The sequence below is a fragment of the Eschrichtius robustus genome, chromosome 3, assembly GCF_028021215.1.
Source record: "Eschrichtius robustus isolate mEscRob2 chromosome 3, mEscRob2.pri, whole genome shotgun sequence".
NCBI lineage: Eukaryota > Metazoa > Chordata > Mammalia > Artiodactyla > Eschrichtiidae > Eschrichtius > Eschrichtius robustus.
The window spans coordinates 24,241,265-24,262,082 of NC_090826.1; the positions used below are offsets into that span (position 1 = coordinate 24,241,265).

General features: G+C 55.9%; 1 protein-coding gene across 1 annotated transcript in view; it reads left to right on the forward strand.

The window, feature by feature from the left end:
- LOC137760541 (eukaryotic translation initiation factor 4E transporter-like) overlaps positions 1-20,377 on the forward strand; it is a 197,549-nt gene extending 177,172 nt beyond the window's left edge. The window contains 5 exon segments of the mRNA XM_068537522.1: positions 18,742-18,889; positions 19,093-19,199; positions 19,357-19,583; positions 19,681-20,114; positions 20,317-20,377. Coding sequence (XP_068393623.1) covers positions 18,742-18,889; positions 19,093-19,199; positions 19,357-19,583; positions 19,681-20,114; positions 20,317-20,377 — 977 coding nt within the window.
- Positions 20,378-20,818: the final 441 nt, after the last annotated feature.

Sequence of the window (20,818 nt, forward strand, 5' to 3'; positions counted from 1 at the left end):
ATGGGTCAGCCCACCTGAATGGGCTGAGAGTGGTCAGGGAGTTGTTTTCAAAGGGAAATTGGGGTGGTCTCACCAGAAGGAGAGGGATGCAGTCAGGGTGGAGAGTGGGTAGAAGCCCGCTACACATTCCTCTTGACTCTTTCTTGGTCTCAGTACAAGTGGCACTTCTTCAGAGAAGACTCCTTTGACCTCTGATATGTCAGGACCCATCAATCCTTTTCCTTTGATTTTTGGCCCTTATTAGTCTCACAGCTAAAATGCAGAACTAAACATGTACTAAGTCTAAATATATACTAAGTGCTTTAGATATGTTAATGAATGTAATCCTTCTAATATCCCTAGAAGGTGGGTATTTTTTCAGCTCAATTTTATAGATGAGGAAATTGAGGTCCAGAGAGGTTAAGTAACTTGCCCAAGGGCACACAGCCAGGATGTAACAGAGCAGGTTTTCCAGTCCAGTAGTCACATTTCGACCCACGCTTTTCTCTAAACCACTATCCTACTCTTTTTTTTAAACATAGTCACATGGGTAATCATGACTTTATACACACATGCATGTGTACACTTATATAAACACACACAGAAACACATGCTTGTAAATGCACTCACACACTCACATAAGCACTCACATACACACACTCGTACATGCCTTCACTTGCACATTCACACAGTTGCACAGTGTTGCATGTACACAGGCACTCACACACAAACTCAAATACACATTTGCATGCACTCACAGAAACACACACGATCATACACATATTCACTCACACACCTGCGCACACAGGTTGTCAAATAAAAATTCTCATATACTCGTTCACAAACACTCATCCATGCATTCACACACATATAGTTGCATATGCATGCACTCCCATAAATATTTTCATGTGCTGATACACACATGCACATGTGCTCACACATAGCAAATGCACACGTGTGTACACATACATGTTCCCACACAAACAAATGTGCTCATAATACACATTCACATACCTGCACATACATGCACTCCTGTAAATAGTCTCACATCTCAATCCACACACACTCATGTACACACACACACACACTTACACATAGGCAAAGTCACACGTGCAAACACAGAAACACTCACATGCACACATTTGAGTGGAATCACTGCTCAAGGCCTGCCTACTGCACTCGTACTGCGAACCCACACGGGCAGGATGCCGCCTCCATTGTGGTATCCCCAGCACCCAGCACAATGCACAGAGCGGGATTGGGTGTCCTCACTTTTTCAATGAAAAGAATAAAGCTGCCCAATCCTTCCCTCCCTTCAAGGGGGTTTGGGAGAGTCAGATACAAAAAAAAATGGCCCCATCTCTCCTCTTCCTTCCCTCCTTGTTCACTCCCTCTGTCTTTCCCTCCCCCTCTCCCCTCCTTCCCTCCCCTCCTGCAACCTCTCTGCTCCGATGCTAAACCATCTCCCTCATCCTTTCCTCTTTCTCTGCCTCTATCCCCTGTCACCCCCTCTTTCCAGCCCTCCGTACCTTTCTAAACTCATTAAATGATACCGTGGAATGTATTTCATTTGCATTTGGTTCCAAAGGGCCACAGAGCACCAGCGCATGCTCGTTAAACAGCTCCTTGTAGAGGGATGTAATGAACCGCTTTTATTACAACAGTCATCTCGGCCCATCCTGGGAGGCGATTCTGTTTTCACTGGGAAGAAAGAGAACTGCAAATCTGAGTGTCTGGGGTTTGGGGGGGAAGGGGGAGGACCCCATTTGGGGAAGGTCCCAGGCTGCCCTGGCTCCGGCTCTGGCTCTGGCTGGCACAGGAGGGCAAAGGCAAGGCTGGGCTGTTGCTGTGCTTCCACCATAACTGGGAAAGGCAGGAATCGCCACTGGCTTTGACTAGAGCCATGGCCAGTGTTCCTGCCCTGGGCCTCCAGAACTCCTGGGGATGCTTATCGCAAGAGGCCCCTGAACTTACCTGGGTACCAAGCACTGTCTGTAGAAGGAATAATCAGCCTGGCACATAACACAGCTCCACTGTATTATACGTATGCTACTGTGATTATAGTGACAGGGAAAGTTATTGAGAAGCATTTCTACATTCCTGATAGCCTCGGTCCATGGTGCATGTCCTCTGTCTTTGGGATCTAACAGTAGAAGTAGGGGCAGTGACATAATAACAGCAGCCACCATCTCTTGAGCACCTACTGTGTGTTGGGCACTGAGTTTAGTGATTTACCTGGATTATCTCATTTAATCTTCACAATGACCCTATGAGGGAAGTACCATTATTAACCCATTTCACAGATGAGAAAACTGAGGCACAGAATGATTAGGTCACTTCCTCAATCCTGGTACTGGCCAGGTGGGTAATGAATTCAGTAGTCAGGCTCCCCAGTCCACACCTGACCCAACTCTACCCCTCCTGGAGCCACTCCCACTTCACAAGTGAGAAGACTGAGGCTCAGGAGACAGAGGGGTTGCCAGGACTTCTCAAGGGCCAGCCACAGGCCTTGGTGGTCCTCTGGGGGCTGATAGGTGTTGCTACAGAGCCCCCTCCTCCCTGCATTATACTTTGAGAAAGGAATAGATTTTTTTTTTTTTTTTTTTTCCCTTGGTTTCTGACCAGATTTGGGGATTCTGAAGATGCCTTCAGAAGAGACTGGAGCTGGCCAGAGTCCCTGGGCCAAGACATAATACCTCCCACTCACACCCCCTGGTGGTCAGGCCCCAGACCAGTCAGACCAGGGTCACCTGAGCTAACGAGGCCAGTGCAGTCACCAGTCCCTCCTCGCTTTATTAGAAATCAAACAGATTAAAGAGTTCTGCTGACCCCTTGGATCACAGCACAACTTTGGACCCCAGAGGCCCCTTACTCTGCCAAGGGCCATTTATAGACAAGATGTGTTAACTCATCAGCAGGGAAGCAGCTGCACTGCTAACAATCCCTGGGCATGTGAGCCATCTGTGCCCGGTGTCCTGGCATGTAGCTGGGCCCATCCTGCCAGCGGGACCTCATCCTTTTCTTTCCTGAGCCACAGGGACGTGGAACTTGTGAGACTGACAGGGTCTGCTCTCCCCGAAGACAGAGATGGGTACAGGAGGGCACTTAGAGGAAAGCTAGGGGGGGAGACCCGGAGGAGGTGATCTGGCAGGGAAAGGGAGACCTCAAATGGGCTGGAGGGGAGAATTCAACTTTCCTGAGCCCCTATTATGTGCCAGGCATTTATACACAGCCCCTCACCTAAGCCTCATCATCTTTGGAGGCAGATGTTGTTACCAACCCCATTGTGTGATTATACCCATTTTGCAGATGAGGAAATCGAGACCAACTAAAGGTCACACAGCTTGGCCGTGGTGGGGCAGGGATTCAAACCCAGGCCCCTGGTGACCCCTAAGTCCATCTTCTTCCTCCCAACCACATCGTCTAGATTTGCTCTTCACCGCATGGGGGTCCCGGTGGCTCCTTCACCTCTGTTGTCCTCCCAAAGCCACCAGGAGTCTCCCTGAGAAAAGGAAGCTTCAGTAAATCTCAGTCTTCAACCAGGAGGGCGGACAGGATCCCTCTGGAGAAGCAAGCATTTCCCAGCAGAGTAAATCACCGGGCAGGTGCAGATGCTGCAGGTGCAGACGCTGCCCTCCTTCCGCAGGAAGTTTGTAAATCAAACCTTCGACCTGGATTTGCAGAATCTGCTGGGGGGGTGGGTAATTGAGTCAGGAAGCAGGGGGAGGGATGTTGGGAGAAGAACAGTGCCCCAATTCAGGCCCTGGGGGGCTTCATGGAGGGGACGGGCACAACATGGTGCTGAGGGACCACTGCTCCCACCTGAGCCGCCAGGGGTGGTCCAGACCCTCCCTGGGGCCCCTGCCAGCCAAACATTCTGTGAGTACTTGACCCTCGTGTCTGGGTATCTGGGGGCAGCTGGAGAAAAGAGTCTGGGGCTCAGGGATGGAGAATGGAGAGCAGGGTTGGGAGTGGGCAGCAGCTCTGAGCTGAGCTCTGGGTGGGGGTATTTGGTGGGAAGAGGGCTCTGATGGTCACAGAGGACAGGCCCAGGGTTGGGGTGCCCAGCAGGGCCTCGGCCAGGGCAGCCAGGAGGAGCCCAGAGGGGCAGGACTCAGCACCCTGGGCTGGGAGTCATGACCTGGGTCAGTTCTGGTGCTGCTGAATGGCTGTGTGACCTTGGGCAAGTTACATGGACTCTCTGGACCTCAGCTGCCTCATCTGCAAAGTGAAGGTGATTATTCCTGTCCTGAATGCTGGGTTGTTGGGAGAACTCAAGGAGGTCAAGGAGGGAAAAGCCAGTCAGGAAGGTCCATCCTGACCACCCAGGGCAGGACCTGGCTCTGCCCCACCTGCCTTTGCTCCCAGCCTCCTGCTGATTGGACTGGTCCTGGTGTCCCCGCCCCTGAGGGCTCAGCTGATTGGAGGAGGTGGGGCCTTTCTGCAATGAGTCTGCTCCCTCCCTCCCTCCTTCCCCTTCTCCCCCAGGGTCACCATCACTGGGCCTCACACATGCTGGCCCCAGGAACGGCTGGAGCCTTGTAAAACATGTGATTTACTGTCTAAATGCAGGACCGCTCTGGCCGTCTCTCCCCAAGATCCATGCTGCTCCCCTAGCCCTACCACTGACCCTCCCTTTCCTAATCCCCACCCCCTCCCCCTGCTGTGTGATTTTGGGCGAGTGCTTCACCTCTCTGAGCCTCAGGCTCCTCCCCTGTTAAATGGGGATGAGAATGCCTACCTCATGGATGGGTCCTGATTATTTACACACTCTCGTAGCCCTTAGACAAATATTTCTTGGGAGCTTCCTGTGTGCCAGGCCCTGGTCTGGACACTGAGGACACGGAGATGGACAGTGGAGACCAGGCCTCTGCTCTCTCGGTGCTTCCATCGTTGGGGGCTGCTGGGTGGCTGCAGCAAGGAGCTGGCGGGGAAGGTGTTTGCAAGTGGCCGAGAGCCGAGGCGATGCAGAGTGCGTGGGTGACACACAGTGAGGTCATCTCCTAGTGCGGGGACGTCAGGTCCCAGGGCAAGCCTCCACTCATGGTGGCTGAGCCCTCCTGGGTCCCCTTGTCTCCTCAGGCCCACCCAAGGGCTCACAGGCTATACAGGTGAAGGCCACCTGGTCACGTGCGTCCCCCCGGATGGGTAGCCCTTGGCCTCCTCTTTCTGAGGTCGCTGTCATCCCCCTCCAGATCCAGAACGTTTATCCAGCAGAATCACCTTGGGACAGAGTTGGAGCAGGGAGGTTGGGAGCTGAGTCTCGTTATCAGAACACTGCCTTCTCATGGCCCCGAAGCCGGCTGCATGGGCAGTGACTTCCCCCATCAGAGCTGATAACAGAATTTTTAATTATTATAATTATCACCTGAAAAATTAGGACCCGCCACAGATAATTAAAATGAGATTTGGCTCCTCTTTGCCCATCTCTTCTCTCAGCTTTAAAACTGATGGTGAATTTCATAGCACACCTGGAAACAAGAGTTACAGGGACGTTCTTACAGAAAGGAGGCTGTGGGGCAAATGTGGCTGCAGACACACACCTGGGGGTGAGGGGCACACGTGCGTGCATCTGTGCACATGAGGCTGCATGAGTTTGTGTGTGCACAGTGGGGCGTGTGCATGTGCAGCAGTTGGGGAGAGGGGGACAGGAGGCAGGCAGGGCCTCATCAGGGGCAGGGCACAGGAGGTGGGGATGGGTGACAGATGATGGAGTGAGGGTACTGGGGAGTGAGTGATGGGCTACAGGTACAGATCTGCCCCTGAGAATAATGACAGGGGCCCTGGAGGCCCAGCAAGTCCCTGCTTCCTGGTTGTTTATTTCCCTTCTCGGAGCCTTTTTTCTCACTGGCAAATTACACGCAGTGACTATTCCTCCGGCATAAGATGGTTAGCTGTGAGAATTGAGTGATGGGCTGTCTACTTAGGGCAGCGCAGGGTGAGTGCTCAGGGAGGGTTAGTTGTATCCGCCACCCCAGGGAGGCAGGATGGCGGACCATATGGTGACCACACGGGTGACAAGGCAGGGCCGTGTGTGATGAGGACTCAGGTCCTGAGTTCCAGGCAGCAGGCCCCACTGTTGGGCCTCTGGTACTGGGCCCTCCACAGAGACCCGCCCATCCTCCAGGGATGGCACCAGTCTGCCCCAGTGGTACCATCTTGGGACCCTGTGGGGTGAGAATTCACTGTGGAGGGTCCACAAGGCTGCTTGGACCCCAGGCACCTGAATAGTCCTAAGCAGGCCTTGGGGGCTCCCTCTTGTGTGATGGGTGGGCCGTGGTGGAGCTCCCCCGAGGCTGCAGGGAGACTCAACCCAGCCTCTTCTCCCGCACCCAGCGCGGAGCTCCAGAGGGAGCTTAGGACCCCACAGAGGGGACCATCAGGCCCCAGTGCTAGAGCCCAGCCTGCAGGAGCCTCAGCCCTAAGGGGGATGGGAAGCCACAGCCATTCTTGAGCACCTACTATGCGCTAAACACCTGTGCCGGCCTCGGCTCCCAGCCTCCCAAGAAACTGCCGCTGCCCCATTTTACAGAGGAGGAAACTGAGGCTCCCAGCAGCTGAGTGACTGGCCCAGGGCCACAAGCCCGAGTGGCATGAGCCTGGGTCTGTCGAGGAACAAGGCCCACTTCTCTCCCACAGTCCCTCCACTGACCACTCACTCGGGGGGTCCTGGGGTGATCCCGTGAGCCCCCTTCCCTCTAAATGTCAGGGGGGTGGAGAGAACACGAGGAGGGCAGGCACCCCTCCCCATCAGGGTGCAGATTCCACCGCAGGACTTTCCAGTGTGACCTTGGAGGGGTCCCTCCCCTCCTCTTAGCCTCGGCCTCCTCACCTGTCAAACAAGGACAAGGACCCCCCACTCTAGGGGGCAGGGGGATCCACAAGGAGACAGTGCAGCTCAGTGGTTACACACAGGGCACTGGGTTCAGATCCTGCCCTCAGCAACCCCTGCATGACCTGGAGCCGGTTGCTTCCCTTCCCCACGTTCTCATCTCTCCAACAGGAGGATGGCGGTGAAGCCCTCTTGATGCCGAGGTGTGATGAAGGTCATTGTTAGCAGACACGGATTAGGGCCTGGTCAAGAATGAATGGTCCTGGTTTATTACGATGATGGGGTTCTGATGGAAAGTAAACCTGATAAGGACACTTGCACTTACATGTTACTGGACACGAGGTGTAGCATGTGTGCGCTTATGCGGGACGAGCTCAGGGAGGGCCGCTGTCCTGGTTACTCCTTGCCCACCCCATGCCAGCTCTCCCCAGGCCTGGGCGCTGCCCACTGACCCTACATCCCTCCGCCCAGGGCTCAGAGCCCTGCCCTCCCCTCCTTAGCCCCACACCCTAAATTCTCAAAACAAGGGACAACTTTGAGCTCCCTTCCAGCCCCAGCGCTCATTAGCTCTCACCTGCCCCTGCAGCCACCCTGCGTCCAGCAGCTGCAAGGCAGCTTCTTCCGCACCTGGGCTGGCTGCTCCTCCTCGGGGCAGAAGTGGCAGGAGAGGGCGGGGAGGAGGCGGACATGGGGCCAGCCGGGCCGGGCTGGAAGTGGAGGGGCAGCCCAGCTCCAAGAATGCAGGGGGTTTGCATCAGAAGGAAGCATTCAGATGGTCAAGCCCACGCCCCATCTCACTCATGGCAAAAACTGAGGCCTGAAGAGGGCAAGGGACTGCCTCAGCTCACACTACAAATCAGTGGCAGAGCTGGGCTCTTTAGGCCGCCTGAGTGGGGAAATGGAAAGGTTTGTTTAAGGGGGGACAAGCTGATGTTTCCTGCTATTCAAGAGAGGATGCGGAAGGGAAGTGGTAACTGTAACCTGTAGGTCCTAAATGTGAGAAGGAGGAGTTTGGACTATATTGTGAAGGTGGCTGGGAGCTGTGGATGTGTCTGAGTTCCATGTGCTTCTGTCCGCCTGCACTGCCTGTACCCTGGTCCAGGCCCCCAGCACCCCCTGGACACCTGCAGGGGCTCCTGCCAGGTCCCCTACTCCTTCGTGCCCCTCCACACTCCACGACCCACGGCAGCAAGTGCAGCCTTTTAGAAACATACACGGCTATGTCACTTTCCTGCTTGAAACCCTCCAGGGGCTTCTGCCGCTCCTAGAATAAGCTTCGGAGGTTGTGCGTGAAATGACAGCTGTCTCCAGCCACTCCCATAGCCTCACCCTGCCCCACACCCTCTCACGTACCATGGCACAGCCACCCTGGCCTTCGGATGACTCCCAGATGGTGCCAAGGTCATTGTATTCACCATCATGATGCCTGGGACGCCCTTCTCATCCACAGATCCCAGCCTAAAGTCTTAAAATCTTCCTAGAACCCCTGGAGAAAGAACCCCGCCCCAGGCATTCTGTACCACATCATCCATCATGGCATTTAATACTTTAGGAAATGTTCTTGCTTATTTGTTTATTGGTATATTTATTAACAGTCTTCCCCACAGGCATGCAAGCTCCATGGGGCAGGGACCTTGTCTGTTTTGTGCCCTGCTGCATCCCCAGTGCTCTGCATAGTGCCAGGCACATAGTAGGTGCTCAGGAGACACTTGCTGAGTGAATGAATGAATGAATGAGCTGGACCAGAGCCCAGAGCTCCTGCCTCCAGCACTGTGCTCTCCCTGTTCCAGGTTGTTGCAGAAGGAGGGGGCTGAGGGTCAGGGGCTGGTCCTGTGCCCACCTTGTCCCTACCAAGCGGGAGGACACTGTGGGGCCTGTCTTCTTGGAACCCCTTCGGTCCTGGTCCTCCTGGCATGGACTTCCCCACGCATCATTCTTACCTGGCCTGGAGGTCTCCCAAGCCTGGGCACAGCTGTCCTGACCACTGGGACCTCCACAGACTCTGCCCACCCTGGGTCCCAACCAACCTGGTGGGAGGGCTGGAGAGCAATGTCCAAGGGGGGAGGCTTGTCCACAGGCTGCCCCAAGGAGTCTCCAGTTTCGTGGAGGCGTCCGGGCTTGTTCTAAGGAGACGCTAGTTTGCTGGAGGAGATAGCTCTGCCTTTAGAAGCCCGCCGGCAGCTGGGGGAGCCTATCCTCCCTGGTCAGGAGCCCTCTGGGAGAAACCGGGAACTGCTGAGGACACCCGGTCCCTGCAAACTCACTGAGACATGAGCTCACACTGTCCCGACAGAGACCATTGGTGAGGTGGCCCCTCTCATAGGCGGGTTCCCCCCTCCCTGAGGCAGAGGGGCAGCTGGGGGGAGGTGGAGGCTAGCCTCCCCAGATGAGTGGACCCTGGGGCAGAGCTGCCAAGGGCATCCCTCTCCTGGGAGGCCAGGCCCCATCAGTATCCTTCTCTGGTCTGGCGGTGGGAGGAGGGAGCCTGGACCCCAGCCTCACTGTGCCCCCAGTAGCCTGCATCATCGCGGATGTGCCCCTGCCCCTCTCTGGGCCGGGCCAGGTGACCCTAATACTGCATCCGCCTCCAGGCTGGACTCTCCCCTCTCTCGCCTCCCCGTCCTCTTGCCCCCAACCCTCTCCCCCCATCACCCCTGGTTCTTGATCCTGCAATTATGGAAACAGAAACTCAGCTAATTTCTTGAGCCCGTAAATCGCCCAGTGGGGAAGGCAGGTGGGCAGCCCCCGCTTCACTCCATCACCCACCCTAATGCATCGTCTGACACTTTCAATTTATTTTTCAATTCCTTTACCATCAGAAATGACGATTAAATTTCCAGCGTAAATACCGCCTTACCAAACTGAATTAATCACAGGAGAGGAGGGGCAGACAGGCCCCAGCAGCACCGTCAGAGCATCTCAGGCTTTAACCCTTCGTCCCAGTTGAGGCCCTACTGGGAGAGCGGGGTCTCTGGGGGCCTCGCTGGGGTCACGTGACCCAGTCCCCCTTGTTCTCTTGCACCCGTTCTCCTGTGGAGGGGGCGGGTCTTGGAGGAGAGTCTTGCCCAAAGTCACCCTCCCCATCAGGGCAGAGTCAGGGACACCAGCCACTCATCCCCCCACCTAGCTCCTTCTTGACCCATCCCCAGCCCCTCGGGGACTCGGGCAGGGAGGCGTTCCATGGCCAAGAGAGGAAGAGATGTGGGGAGTATCCCGAGGTTTGGCATTTTGCAATCCTGGGCTCCTGCGGGCATGAGGGATGAGGGTGGGCGACTCCTGTCAATCCAACCAACAGTTGCATTAGACGTGTCTCCCCTCTTCTCCATCCACCACCCCCAACCTCAACCCGGTCCTCCCTCCTGGGTGACCCCCAGGGCCTCCTCACGTCCCCCTGGTCTCCCCACTTCCACGCCCATCCATCTGCAGAGGTATCGGCTCAAAATACTGCCCTATCGTTTCCTGGCTGGAAACACTTCAGTGCTTCCCTCTGCTTTCAGATCAGGTCCCCGCCCTTCACAGCCGTGAGGACTAGGGGGACGCGGCTTCTAAAAGCCCTCTGACCCCCTTCCTGGGGGGCTGGGTTGACTCTTCTCCTTCATGTTTTTTTGTCTAAACCTCCCTCCTCAGAGAACTTTCTCTGATTACCGTCCGCCATTCTAAATTAGTTTCTTCCTCCTAAGATTCTCTCTCAAATCTATTTCCTCTCCTTTAGAGCACTTAACACAAGTTATAATTACACACTAATTTGTGGGTTTGTTTAACAGAATTCTCCGGGGAGGAACTTTATCCGACTGGCTTGATGCTGCAGCCCTTAGAACATGGCCCAAAGGTAGTGGGTGCTCAGTGTAGACTTTGGAACGAATGAATGAGTGAATGAATGAGTGAAGGAATAACAAACTCTTCATGTGCCCACTGTGTGCCAGGCTGAGGCTGGGCCCTGAAACTAGAGTGATGAAGTGGACATGCTAGCTGGGCTCTGAGGGATGAGTAGGAGTTTGCTGGCATTGAAGACAGGGTTGATATGCTGGGGTTCTAAGAAACCCACCTGTTTCTGGATGGACCCTTCCCAGCCACCCTGAGAGGAAGCCCTTTCCCTTTTGCACATGATTAATTTAGTGGTTCAGTTCAGCGAGTGTTATTATGAGTAGGTCAGAGCCCATACCTCAGGGTCAGCCTAACCTGGGTTGAATCCTGATTCTGTTCTTGGCCCTGTGTGACCTTGGGCAGGTCACTCAGACTCTCTGAGCCTCCACCTTCCACTCTGTGAACAGACAACCCCTTCATTGGTGTTCAACGTCCCATCCACCATGAGGGAGGTGGACATGCCACGGTGCCTCCCATCCAGGTTGGGGACAGGTCCAGGCACAGCCAGTCAACTGGATGGGAGCTCCAGGAGTCCAGGCAGTGTCAGAAGGAAGGGTGGAGTGAAGGCGCCAGGAGCCCAGCCCAAGGCAAGGTCAGGGGAGGCTTCCTGGACAAGGCAGCCAGTCAGAGCTCCCTGCAGCTTACTCCTGTGACTGCATGTGTGTGTGCCCTCGTCATCTTGTTCTCCCTCCCTCCAAGTTCCTGCTCTTCCCATTGCCTCCCCTCACTCTCTCTCTGCCCTAACAGGAGGCCTGAGGGACTCAACCCTGTTCCAAGGAATACGCCTCTGTCCCTGTAAGCAGGCCCTTGGGACCCCCACTAAATGCACCCACACACACCTCCCAGAATTGCTTCCCTCTAGTTTGGCAGCTCATGAGGCCAGATGCCTGCTGCTGCATCTCTCTAGATACATACACACAGACACACACACACACCCAGGGCAGGCCCCGCAGGCAGCAGGAGGAAAAGCTAGAGCTGGGAATTAATGGAGGCCTCCTGCAGGCTTCAGAGTCAGCGTTTGTGCAGCAGCCAGGAAAGCAGCAGGGGCTCCTGCAGGAATTTCCCCCGCCCCCTCCCTACCTGGTGGGTGAGGGTTGGGCAAGCAACTGGCCCAGATGTCCCTCCCAGGCTTGAGGGTGTCCCTCTCAGAGGCTCCTTCCCAGCCCACCACCCCATGAGTGGGTCAGTCCCTTCCCCTCTCGGAGCCTCCCTTTCCTCATCTGTGAGGTGGGCTCGGTGATGCTTGTTCTGAGAGTTGAGATAAAAAGAAGACTAAAAACGACATGATGACCCCAAAGGATTTGCAAACTATCGAGTGCGATGCCCTGCCCGCGTCAGAGTACTGGTGATACCTGAGGGGTGGGAGGGGAGAGTCCCAGTCCCAGGCCCAGCTCTGTGTTTCAGCTGCAGGCAGGTCCCCCTTCAGTCATTCATTAATTCACCAGTACACCCTACAGATCTTTATTAGGCACCTACTGTGTGCCATGCTTTGTGGAGGAGGTTAGGACACCATGCCAGACCCGGGTCCTCAGTTTCCACCTCTGTGAAATGGGGCATCACCTGGATGGTCCAAGGGCCTCTCCAGCCAGCCCCGAGCCTTTCAACTAGAATTAGTCCCTGAGGCCAGGCTGAGGTTGCAGCTGGCAGAGCCAGAGCCTGGGCAGAGGGTTGAGAAGAGGCTGCAGACTGCAAAGTGGCCAGAGGGACAAGGAGGGAGGACATGGCTCCTGAGCCCATTTCACCCCTAGGACAATGAGAGTTTCCAGAAAAGACCAGACATGCTCCCCAGCCCACCCCTCCTGCTCAGCCCAGTGACCTCTGGTCAGTGGCTGCTGTGACCTCATCCTCCTCTGGGAGCCCTGGGCTGGGAAGGAGCTCTGGGCCCTGACATGGACTTGGAGCCTGACCCCATGTCTGAGCAGGGAGCTCCCATATCCCTCTGTGCTCAGATGGGAAAACCGAGGACAGAGAAGAAAGCAGCTTTCCCAGGTCACACAGCAAATTAGTGATGACTAGTTCCCACCGATGTGTGTGCTTCTGATGGAGAAACTTAAAATACAATAACCACCATAATAATAAACAGTGCTGAGCGCTTTAAAGGTGAGACTGCATTTCACCCTCACACCCTCCCCTTGGGGTGGATGCATGGCTGGCCCCATTTTACAGACAAGGAAACTGAGGTTTCACTCCCATTGCTGCCTCTCTCACCACCCCTGCACGGTCCCCAGTGGGTTTTCTATGCTGTGGGTGGTTATTTATCCACGTCTGCCCTCCCTGCTCATCTCTGACCTCCAGGACGTCCAGGGCCGTCCGTGTCTGTTTCACTCCCCACAATACCCCAGCAGGTGCCCATCATGTAAGAGGGGCTCAACAGAGATGTGTGACAAGGCGGTAAAGTGAGAACCTAGGAAAACCAAGTCTCCCAGAGGAATTGTGCCCCCACCCTGACCCCCAGCAGCGGGTAGACCCCGACTCCTGGCTCCTGTTGGCACTGCCTGCCACGCCCCATGTACCCACGCCTAGCGCTGCCGAGACAGGCTGACTCAGAAGGAGTTAACAGCCCGAGTCTTGGGCTGGGATTCCCGGGCCTGCCTGGTTGGCTGAGCCCCATGATTAAGCCCCGCACGGGGGAGAGCGGGCTGCTGACGGAGGCGTGGCCATGCACTCTGGGGGGAGTCAAAGTCAGCCCCTTCCCCTCCCGAAGCCCTGAGCGCTGGTTCAAAGCAGCCCCACGTCCCTCCCCTCTCCTCCCTTCATCTTCAAAGCAGCCCTGGAGCTGCAGCGCGCTGCTGTTTACTCCTGAAAAAGAGGCCCTGTCGGGAGGTGACAGGCCCAGGGTCACACAGCTATTGGTGGTGGACCTGGGGCCAATGGCCCCTCCTCTGATTCACTGGCATCTTTCCTCCTCCTTCCCAGCTCTGTGGGTGGTTGAATACCAGGCTCTGGCTTTCAAAGTCCCTGAGCGTTTCCTGCCCTCTGGCCACCCTACAGGGCACTCTGCCTGCCCACCAACCCCGGGGACATCAGTGAGGGACCCTCCAGGAGACAGACACCACACAGGAATGTGAACAGGGCAAGTTTAACACAAAGAATTTTAATTGCAACAGTGGATCAGAGTAACAAGGGCTTAGCTAGTAAGAAGTGAAGAGAATGCTATCAGTCTATCGAATCCAGAAATGCAAATATAAGAACAGCTACTACCTCAGGGACCGAGAGAGGGCACCCAGGGAAGAGCCCAGACCCCGTTGGAGAGGGCAGAGTTGTCGGGAAGTGGCAGGGAAGTCCCTGTGATGATGCCACGTAGGTGGAACATGCTGGAATTTGCCCTCCAGAGCTTGCCAGAAATCCACTCTTCAGGATGCCAAGAAAAGCTGTTTCTAGGGAGGTGACTCGCTGGGCGCACCTGCTATGAAATCACCTTCAGAGGTTGCTGGGAGAAACCTCCGGCCGCTGGGTGCTCCCGACCACCATGCACTACAGGGTCGGGCCCCGGGGAAGCCGCCTGCGCTGCAGAAGCAGGGTGCTGGGGAAGCTTGTGCTGCAGCGAGTGAGCGCTGGAGAAGCCACGTGTGTCCCGGGGCTGCTTGCTGCTAAAACACCCATGTGCCCTATAGGACCTGGGTGCTGGGCAGGCCACTGCCCTGAGATAGGCTGCTGAGCCAGGGTGTGCGTCAGAACTGGAATGGATGTGTCTCCACTGCCCCCTACTGACAAAGTTTAACACCACGCCAAGTGGAAAAGGGAAAATCTTCAGAGTGATGCCCATTTCCATTCCCACAAATCAAGCAGCAAACGACCTAGAGGGGTGGGATAGGGAGTATGGGAGGGGATATGGGGATATATGTATATTTATAGCTGATTCACTTTGTTGTACAACAGAAACTAACACAACATTGTAAAGCAATTATACTCCAACAAAGATATTAAAAAAAAAAAAACACAAAGAGTGAATTGGAGCTGAGATGCAGTAACTCTGAAACCCACATGGTGCACATCTTCAGCTACTCATCTTCCATAAGCACACGTGTACACATCTTTGAATTTCCATTCAACAGTAAAAGAACTCTCTATATCTCCACCCAACAAGAGGTAGCGATGTATCTTATAAGTGAATGAGCTTTTTCTCTAAAACAAGGAGACCCACAGTCCCCAGACGCACTGTGTCCATTGGTAGCTATAACTTACTCTTCTGTTTAAGACACGCTTCACTGACTGTTCTGTCACCAAAGACTAAATTTCTAAGTTAACTTGCAACCCCTTGTATATAAAATAAAAATGAGAAAAAAGGGAAGAAAGTGGCTAACATCCATAGGTAACCACAGACATGTAGTAAGCAAACTGAAAATATGCAAAGCTACTTACCATAGTGATTTTTCCAGCTGGTCACGAGGCCATAATTGGCAGCTATGGCTTCCTTCTTCCATGGCTCACTCCATAGCTCCCTACTCACCCCCTTCCTCAGCCAAATGTTCAGATGATCAGGGCTCTTTACCTGATAGAGTGACCAAACGTTCATTGCTAAAGAGTCTTGAGTCCTCAGTCATCTTGCCTTTATCTGGGGGTGCGGGGTAGGCTGTACTTTTCCTTTAACCTTCACTATGGAACATGAAGGCACTAAGAGGCGCCTTGCAGAATCTCCTAACCCAGATTCTCCTTCCCCCTCCCCTCACGGCAGCAGCACTCCAGTTTCCCTTTGGCAATTGAGATCAATCATTCCAGATAGTCGAGTAGCCTCTTTCTTGACTGCTGGTTCAAGTCCAAAATGGCCAGGTGGCAGTCTCATCTTCCAATTCAGTGGAACAATTGCTATGTCCCCTGGTGGAAGCCTTATTCCCTTAGGAAAGAAGCCCTCCAAACCAGCAGCATACGAAATTGCCGGGATGGGACCAAACTCTGAGTCATTAGGCGTAATAGTGATGGGAGCCACTCCCACCTCCACCCCTTGTCTCCTGAACCCAGGTGTCCTGGCTGCAGGGGAGCCAGCACCCAATAATGGTCTTAGATTCAAAACATACTCTGCATCCTATGAGAGAAAACCCCGTCTTTTCAGGGCATTGTCTCCTGATTGACTCCACAACAGAGTCTTCTGTAGCCATTCCACCTTTCAATTAGACCAGCCACTTCCGGGTGTGTGGTAAGACCAGGTAATTCCACAGACACGAGCCGATGGCTGTGCTTCCCTTACTGTGACATGAGTTCCCTGGTGAAGCATGAAGCGCTGTGAGGAGCGCCATGGTAGTGGATAAGGCATTCTGGAGTTCATGGATGATGACACTGGAAGAGGAATTACAGGCAGGAAAGGCAAATCCAGAATATGTGTCTATTCCAATGATGGTGAATCTCTGCCTCTTTCATGATGAAGAGGTCCAATGTAATCAGCTTCCACCAGGTGGCTGGCAGCTCCCGCTGGGAAGGGGTACCACGTCGGGGCCTCAGCGCTGGTCTCTGCTGTTGGTAGATTAGGCTCTTATCAGGAGCCTTAGCCAGGTCTGCCTTGATGAGGGACAGGCCCGGCTGATAAGCCCATGCATAGTCTCCACTCTGTCACAATGGCTACTTTGTTCACATGCCCATGGAGCAAGCACTGGGGGGCCATGGGAAAAGAGGCTGTGTGGAAAGTGTCATTTTCTCCACCTGATTATTTGGGGTCTCATCCACAGTGGATTCCCTTTGGTGAGCATTCACCTGGGACACAAACGTGTTCAGTGACTGTAACCATCTGAGAGGTCCAGCCACAAGCCTCTCCCCCAGACCTTCTCATCACTGGCCTTCAGTCCTGTTCCTTCCACCTCCCTGATCATCTGCCAAACCACTGGCCATGCATGTGAATCTACCGCTTTCTCTTACTCTAGACATGGTGGGCTTCTAAATGTGCCACTCGAAATTCTGCCCCCTCGGAGGATTTCTGTCCACCACTGTCCTTCAGGGTCACCCCTGCATGGGCGCCGTTGTGGAGCAGCTGTCTACTTTCGGGGGATACCAGCCTACTGTGCAGACACATCTGTAAACCAGGCTCAAGTCTTCTCTTCTTCAGCCGGCTGGTCATAGTGAAGCCCCAGGAGGCCATATGTAGGGACCGAGGGGAGGAAGTGATGTGGCAGGAGTTGGTTTTGAAGGAGTCTGAGCTGCCTGCCCACACGACTTGCTGGCACCTTCCAGACCTGCCTGAGCTCATCTTCCATGACTCTTCCATTTGATAGATTACATACTCCCAACCTTAGGGCTAGAAAATACCAAGGTCGTGATGGAAAGCTCAGGCTATACAGTCACCTGATGTCCCCTGGTTAAATGTTTAGTTTCTACCAAGGCACTGTAGCAAGCCAGGAGCCATTTCTCAAAAGGAGTGCAGTCATCTGCAGCAGAAGGCAGAGACCAGCTCCAAAATCCAACAAAAGTCTGTGTGGTGATTTCCCTGCCCATGCCCCCCAGAGGCTCTGTACTGCCCCCTCTTGGCCACAGACACTTCAAGTGCCATTAGATCTGCTGGGTCACAGCCCCTCACAGCAGAGCAGCCTGCACTGCAGGCTGGACGTGCCGCAGAACCTTCTCGTGCTCTGGTTTCCGCTCCAAACTGGCAGACACTGAGGTGGCGGGCCCCTGAGTCTAGTTTGTCTGGCACGTCTTACTAGGGCATCTAAAGTACTTGTTACTTCCGGCTCTTCAGAGCCAGTGGGCACGATGTCTTCAACACAGGGGCCAGGGTGTCATTTTGTGAAGACAATCGCATTCTCTGCAGACTTTGTCACATCAGGGGACTCCGCAGACCCCGCAGGCTCCAGCTGCATCCTCTCCCCGAGGCCTGCGAGACTGCAGAAAATTCCCCCAGGAGAGCCTGGCAAAGCCCACAAAGAAGAGACGTGAACTCATAGCCCAGTCCTTTTATGTCACAATTTTTCATTAATTGACTCACTCACCCATCCACCTGCCCTCCCATCCCACCGGCGTTTAATGAGCAGCTACTATGGGCTTGGCACTGGGGTGCAGCAGTGGGCAAAAGGCACCCAGCCCCTCCCTCACGGGCCCATGTGGTCATGGGGAGAGGTGACAGACACACCGACTGACCCACTTCATGATGGGCGGGTGGTCATGACAGGAAAGGAGACCGGTGGACAGGACGGGGACCCAGAACAGTGTGGAGGCACAGGGGTGTGGGACTGAAGGTGGGGCCTGGACTTCAGACAGCGGTCAGGAGGGGGTCAGGGGAGGCAACATCCCAGCTGAGACCTGAAGTGGAGGAGCCCCCTTGTCCAGGCACCCTTTCACCCTGGGAAGTGTCCCATTGGGATAATAAATCATGTGGTAGTCTTGGTCAATAGGATTAAACAATCTCCTGGGCCTGGCACACAGTAGGCGCTCAGCACACGTGAGCCATGAGATCGTGATCACTGTTACTGTTACACTTTGGTTATTATTGTTTGAAGACACCGCCTGTTCTGAGGTCTCAGAAGCCACCAACGAGGGGTGTGGGGTGAACACTGCTTCCCCTGGATGAAGCTGCCCCCCCAGGGGCCGCCGGGAGCCACAGAGCCCCCTGAGCACCCATGGGTAGGGGATGCACCCAGGCACGGGGTCAATCCTTCCCATCCCCCATCCTTGCAGAGGAGGCAGGTGGCTCCTGCTGACAGACTGCGGTGCCAGGAATCTGGGGAAGGTCTAACTAATTATGACAACTGACACCTTCGCCAGATGTCTGCCGTGAGACACCAGCTCTGATGATAAATGGTTTGGGTGATTCTGCTTGAAAAGCACTTTCCAAGCAATAGGTTTTTCATCTGGGTCACCAGGAAATGGGGTTTATTTTCCAGGACACCACCCGGGGAGGGGTGGCTGGCACTTGGGCCTACTTATTCCCATCCTGGGGGTCGCAGAGGGTGCCAGAGTTAGGCAGTGGCTATGTTGTACCTGGGGCTGACCTCTAGGCAGGAGGCCTGTGCCCAGCTGACAGAGAGGACATTTACAGAAAGTGGGGACAGAGACGTTTATTGAGCACAGACTCTGGGGTGGGTCTAGGGGCAATCTTCACGCCATCCCCTGAGAGAGGGTTAGCATTACCTCTGATTTCTTAGATCAGGAAACCGAGATTCAGAGGGGCAGTGATTTGCCCTGGGTCACCCCTGCCCCGTCACCTTCATCCGCCACCTGCCGGATGCCTGGCCCACTCAGCGTCCTCCAGTTCCAGCCCAAGCCCCGAGAAGACACCTCAGGGTCCCCAAAGTGTGGGCGGTAGCCTCCCGAATGGAGGAGGGGCTTGCGAACATGCAGATTCCCCGGACCCTCCCCAGACCCAGGCACCAGGACCTCTGGGATGGGGTGGGGTCAGGGAGTCTGTATTTAACCACCTCCGGGGGTGAGTCTGCGCGCTCCCACCTCTGGGAACGGCTGTCCCAGTTAGCGCACCCCTTTCCCACCACCCCCAGGCCCTCCCGGTGGCGCCAGCCCCCGCTGACCTCTGCCCACGTGCCCCGGGCCGTCCCCCCAGCAGCCCTGCGGCCCGAACCACCACCGCCCTTCTCCGGGGTGTCAGGCGAGGCTCAGGGGGGAATGACGCGTCCAGTCTCTGCCCTCGGCTCCACCCCTGCCCCGCTCCTCCCCCTGGACCCCATCCCTGGGCCGAGGACCCTGATGGGGGCAGCTTCCTGGGTGGGGAGGGCCCTGCTGACTCGCTCACACCCGCCCCGCAGGAGGGACTGAGGGGCCCCGGCCTCAGCTTCAGAGCCCTGCGGCCCCAGGAAGAAATCGGGAAGCGCTCGGGGGGTTTGTGACTCAGCCGACCCAGCAGGGCTCCACCGCCGCGGCCGCAGCCCCCGCTGGCCAGGCCGGGCCTCGATCCGGCCACGGGACCCGCGTCCCCGCTGACCCGCGGGAGCCCCGGTCAGTCAGGGCGGAGCCGCGGCTCTACTTTCTCCCGGTACAGTCCCCGGACCTCACCTCAGGGTCCAGGTTCGCGGTTCAGTGAGAGAGAGACAAAATTACCCCATATCGGCTTCCTAACGTTCCGTCCCCAGGCGATTGGGGTCTCATGGAAAGTTCTGGAAGCCAGGCACACGGACCCCACCTGCATCGCCTCACTGAACCCTGGCCACAGCCGCACGGGGTGTGTTTCTCCCCCCTGTCCTGGCGGGGGACGTGAGGCCCGGAGGGCTGTGCCTCCCGGCCACGAGGCACGTGGCCACTCAGGGGACAGAGCAGGCGGTGGACCCCGAGCCCCCGCCCGCGGCGCCGCCCTCCGTCCAGCACCTCCGGCTCCGCCCACGGCCTCCAGCAGCCCCTGGGCGGTGACGGTGCCCCGGGCTCAGCCCGCCGGGGAGAGAGGAATCACAGCCGGCCCGATGCGGCTGTGTCCGCCGCCGCCGGGGTCGCCGCTGCGGGAGGAGCGGGCAGAGACCGGGGCGGGGGAGCCGCCCGTCAGCCCCGCGAGCTCCGTCCGCCGAAGACCGTGGTGCGCCTGCGCCTCGTTCTGTAAATTCTGCAGTGGCCTTTGGCCAAAAGCAAGAAAATCCTGACCTAGAAAAGGTAAAAGGCCTTTGAAAGTATGAGCCCGGAGCGCTGGCCTGATGTGTGGCCGGGGACAAGGTGGCTGAGGCGGCAGGAGGAGGAGGAAGAAAGGCGCGGCCGCAGTTCCCTCCCCGCGGCTCCTCCAGGTTTGCGCTGACGTCCGCGGGCCCAGAGCCCCGATCTGACCTGCAGGCGGAGAGGAAATGAGGGGGTGGTGTTGGGGGGCGCCCAGCGTGGGGAGGGGCACGCGCAGGGTCACCTCGCCCTGAGGACCCCCAGGCCCTCCAGCCGGGACGGCCGTGCAGCCAGGAGCTCCGCAGTGAAGGGCCGGCTGCCCACCTGCCAAGGTCACGGGCTCCGAGCGCTGCTTCTTCATGTGCTGGGGCTTGGGTCACTGTGGAATTTACAAGAGCCCACTTGAAGGTATCCGGAGCCTCAAAGGCCACCAAGTCTTCCCCACGCCAGGGCTATGCTGGTGACATCGTTGACAGTGCCACCGTGTTTTGCCACGTCCACCAAAGAGACCAGTCTCTTGTAAGCATGTTACCCTCTGCTCTGTGTCTTTTCTTTTTCTTTAACTTAAAACAATAGAAATTTATTGTCTCACAGTTCTGGAGCCCAGAAGTCCAAGATCAAGATGTTAGCAGG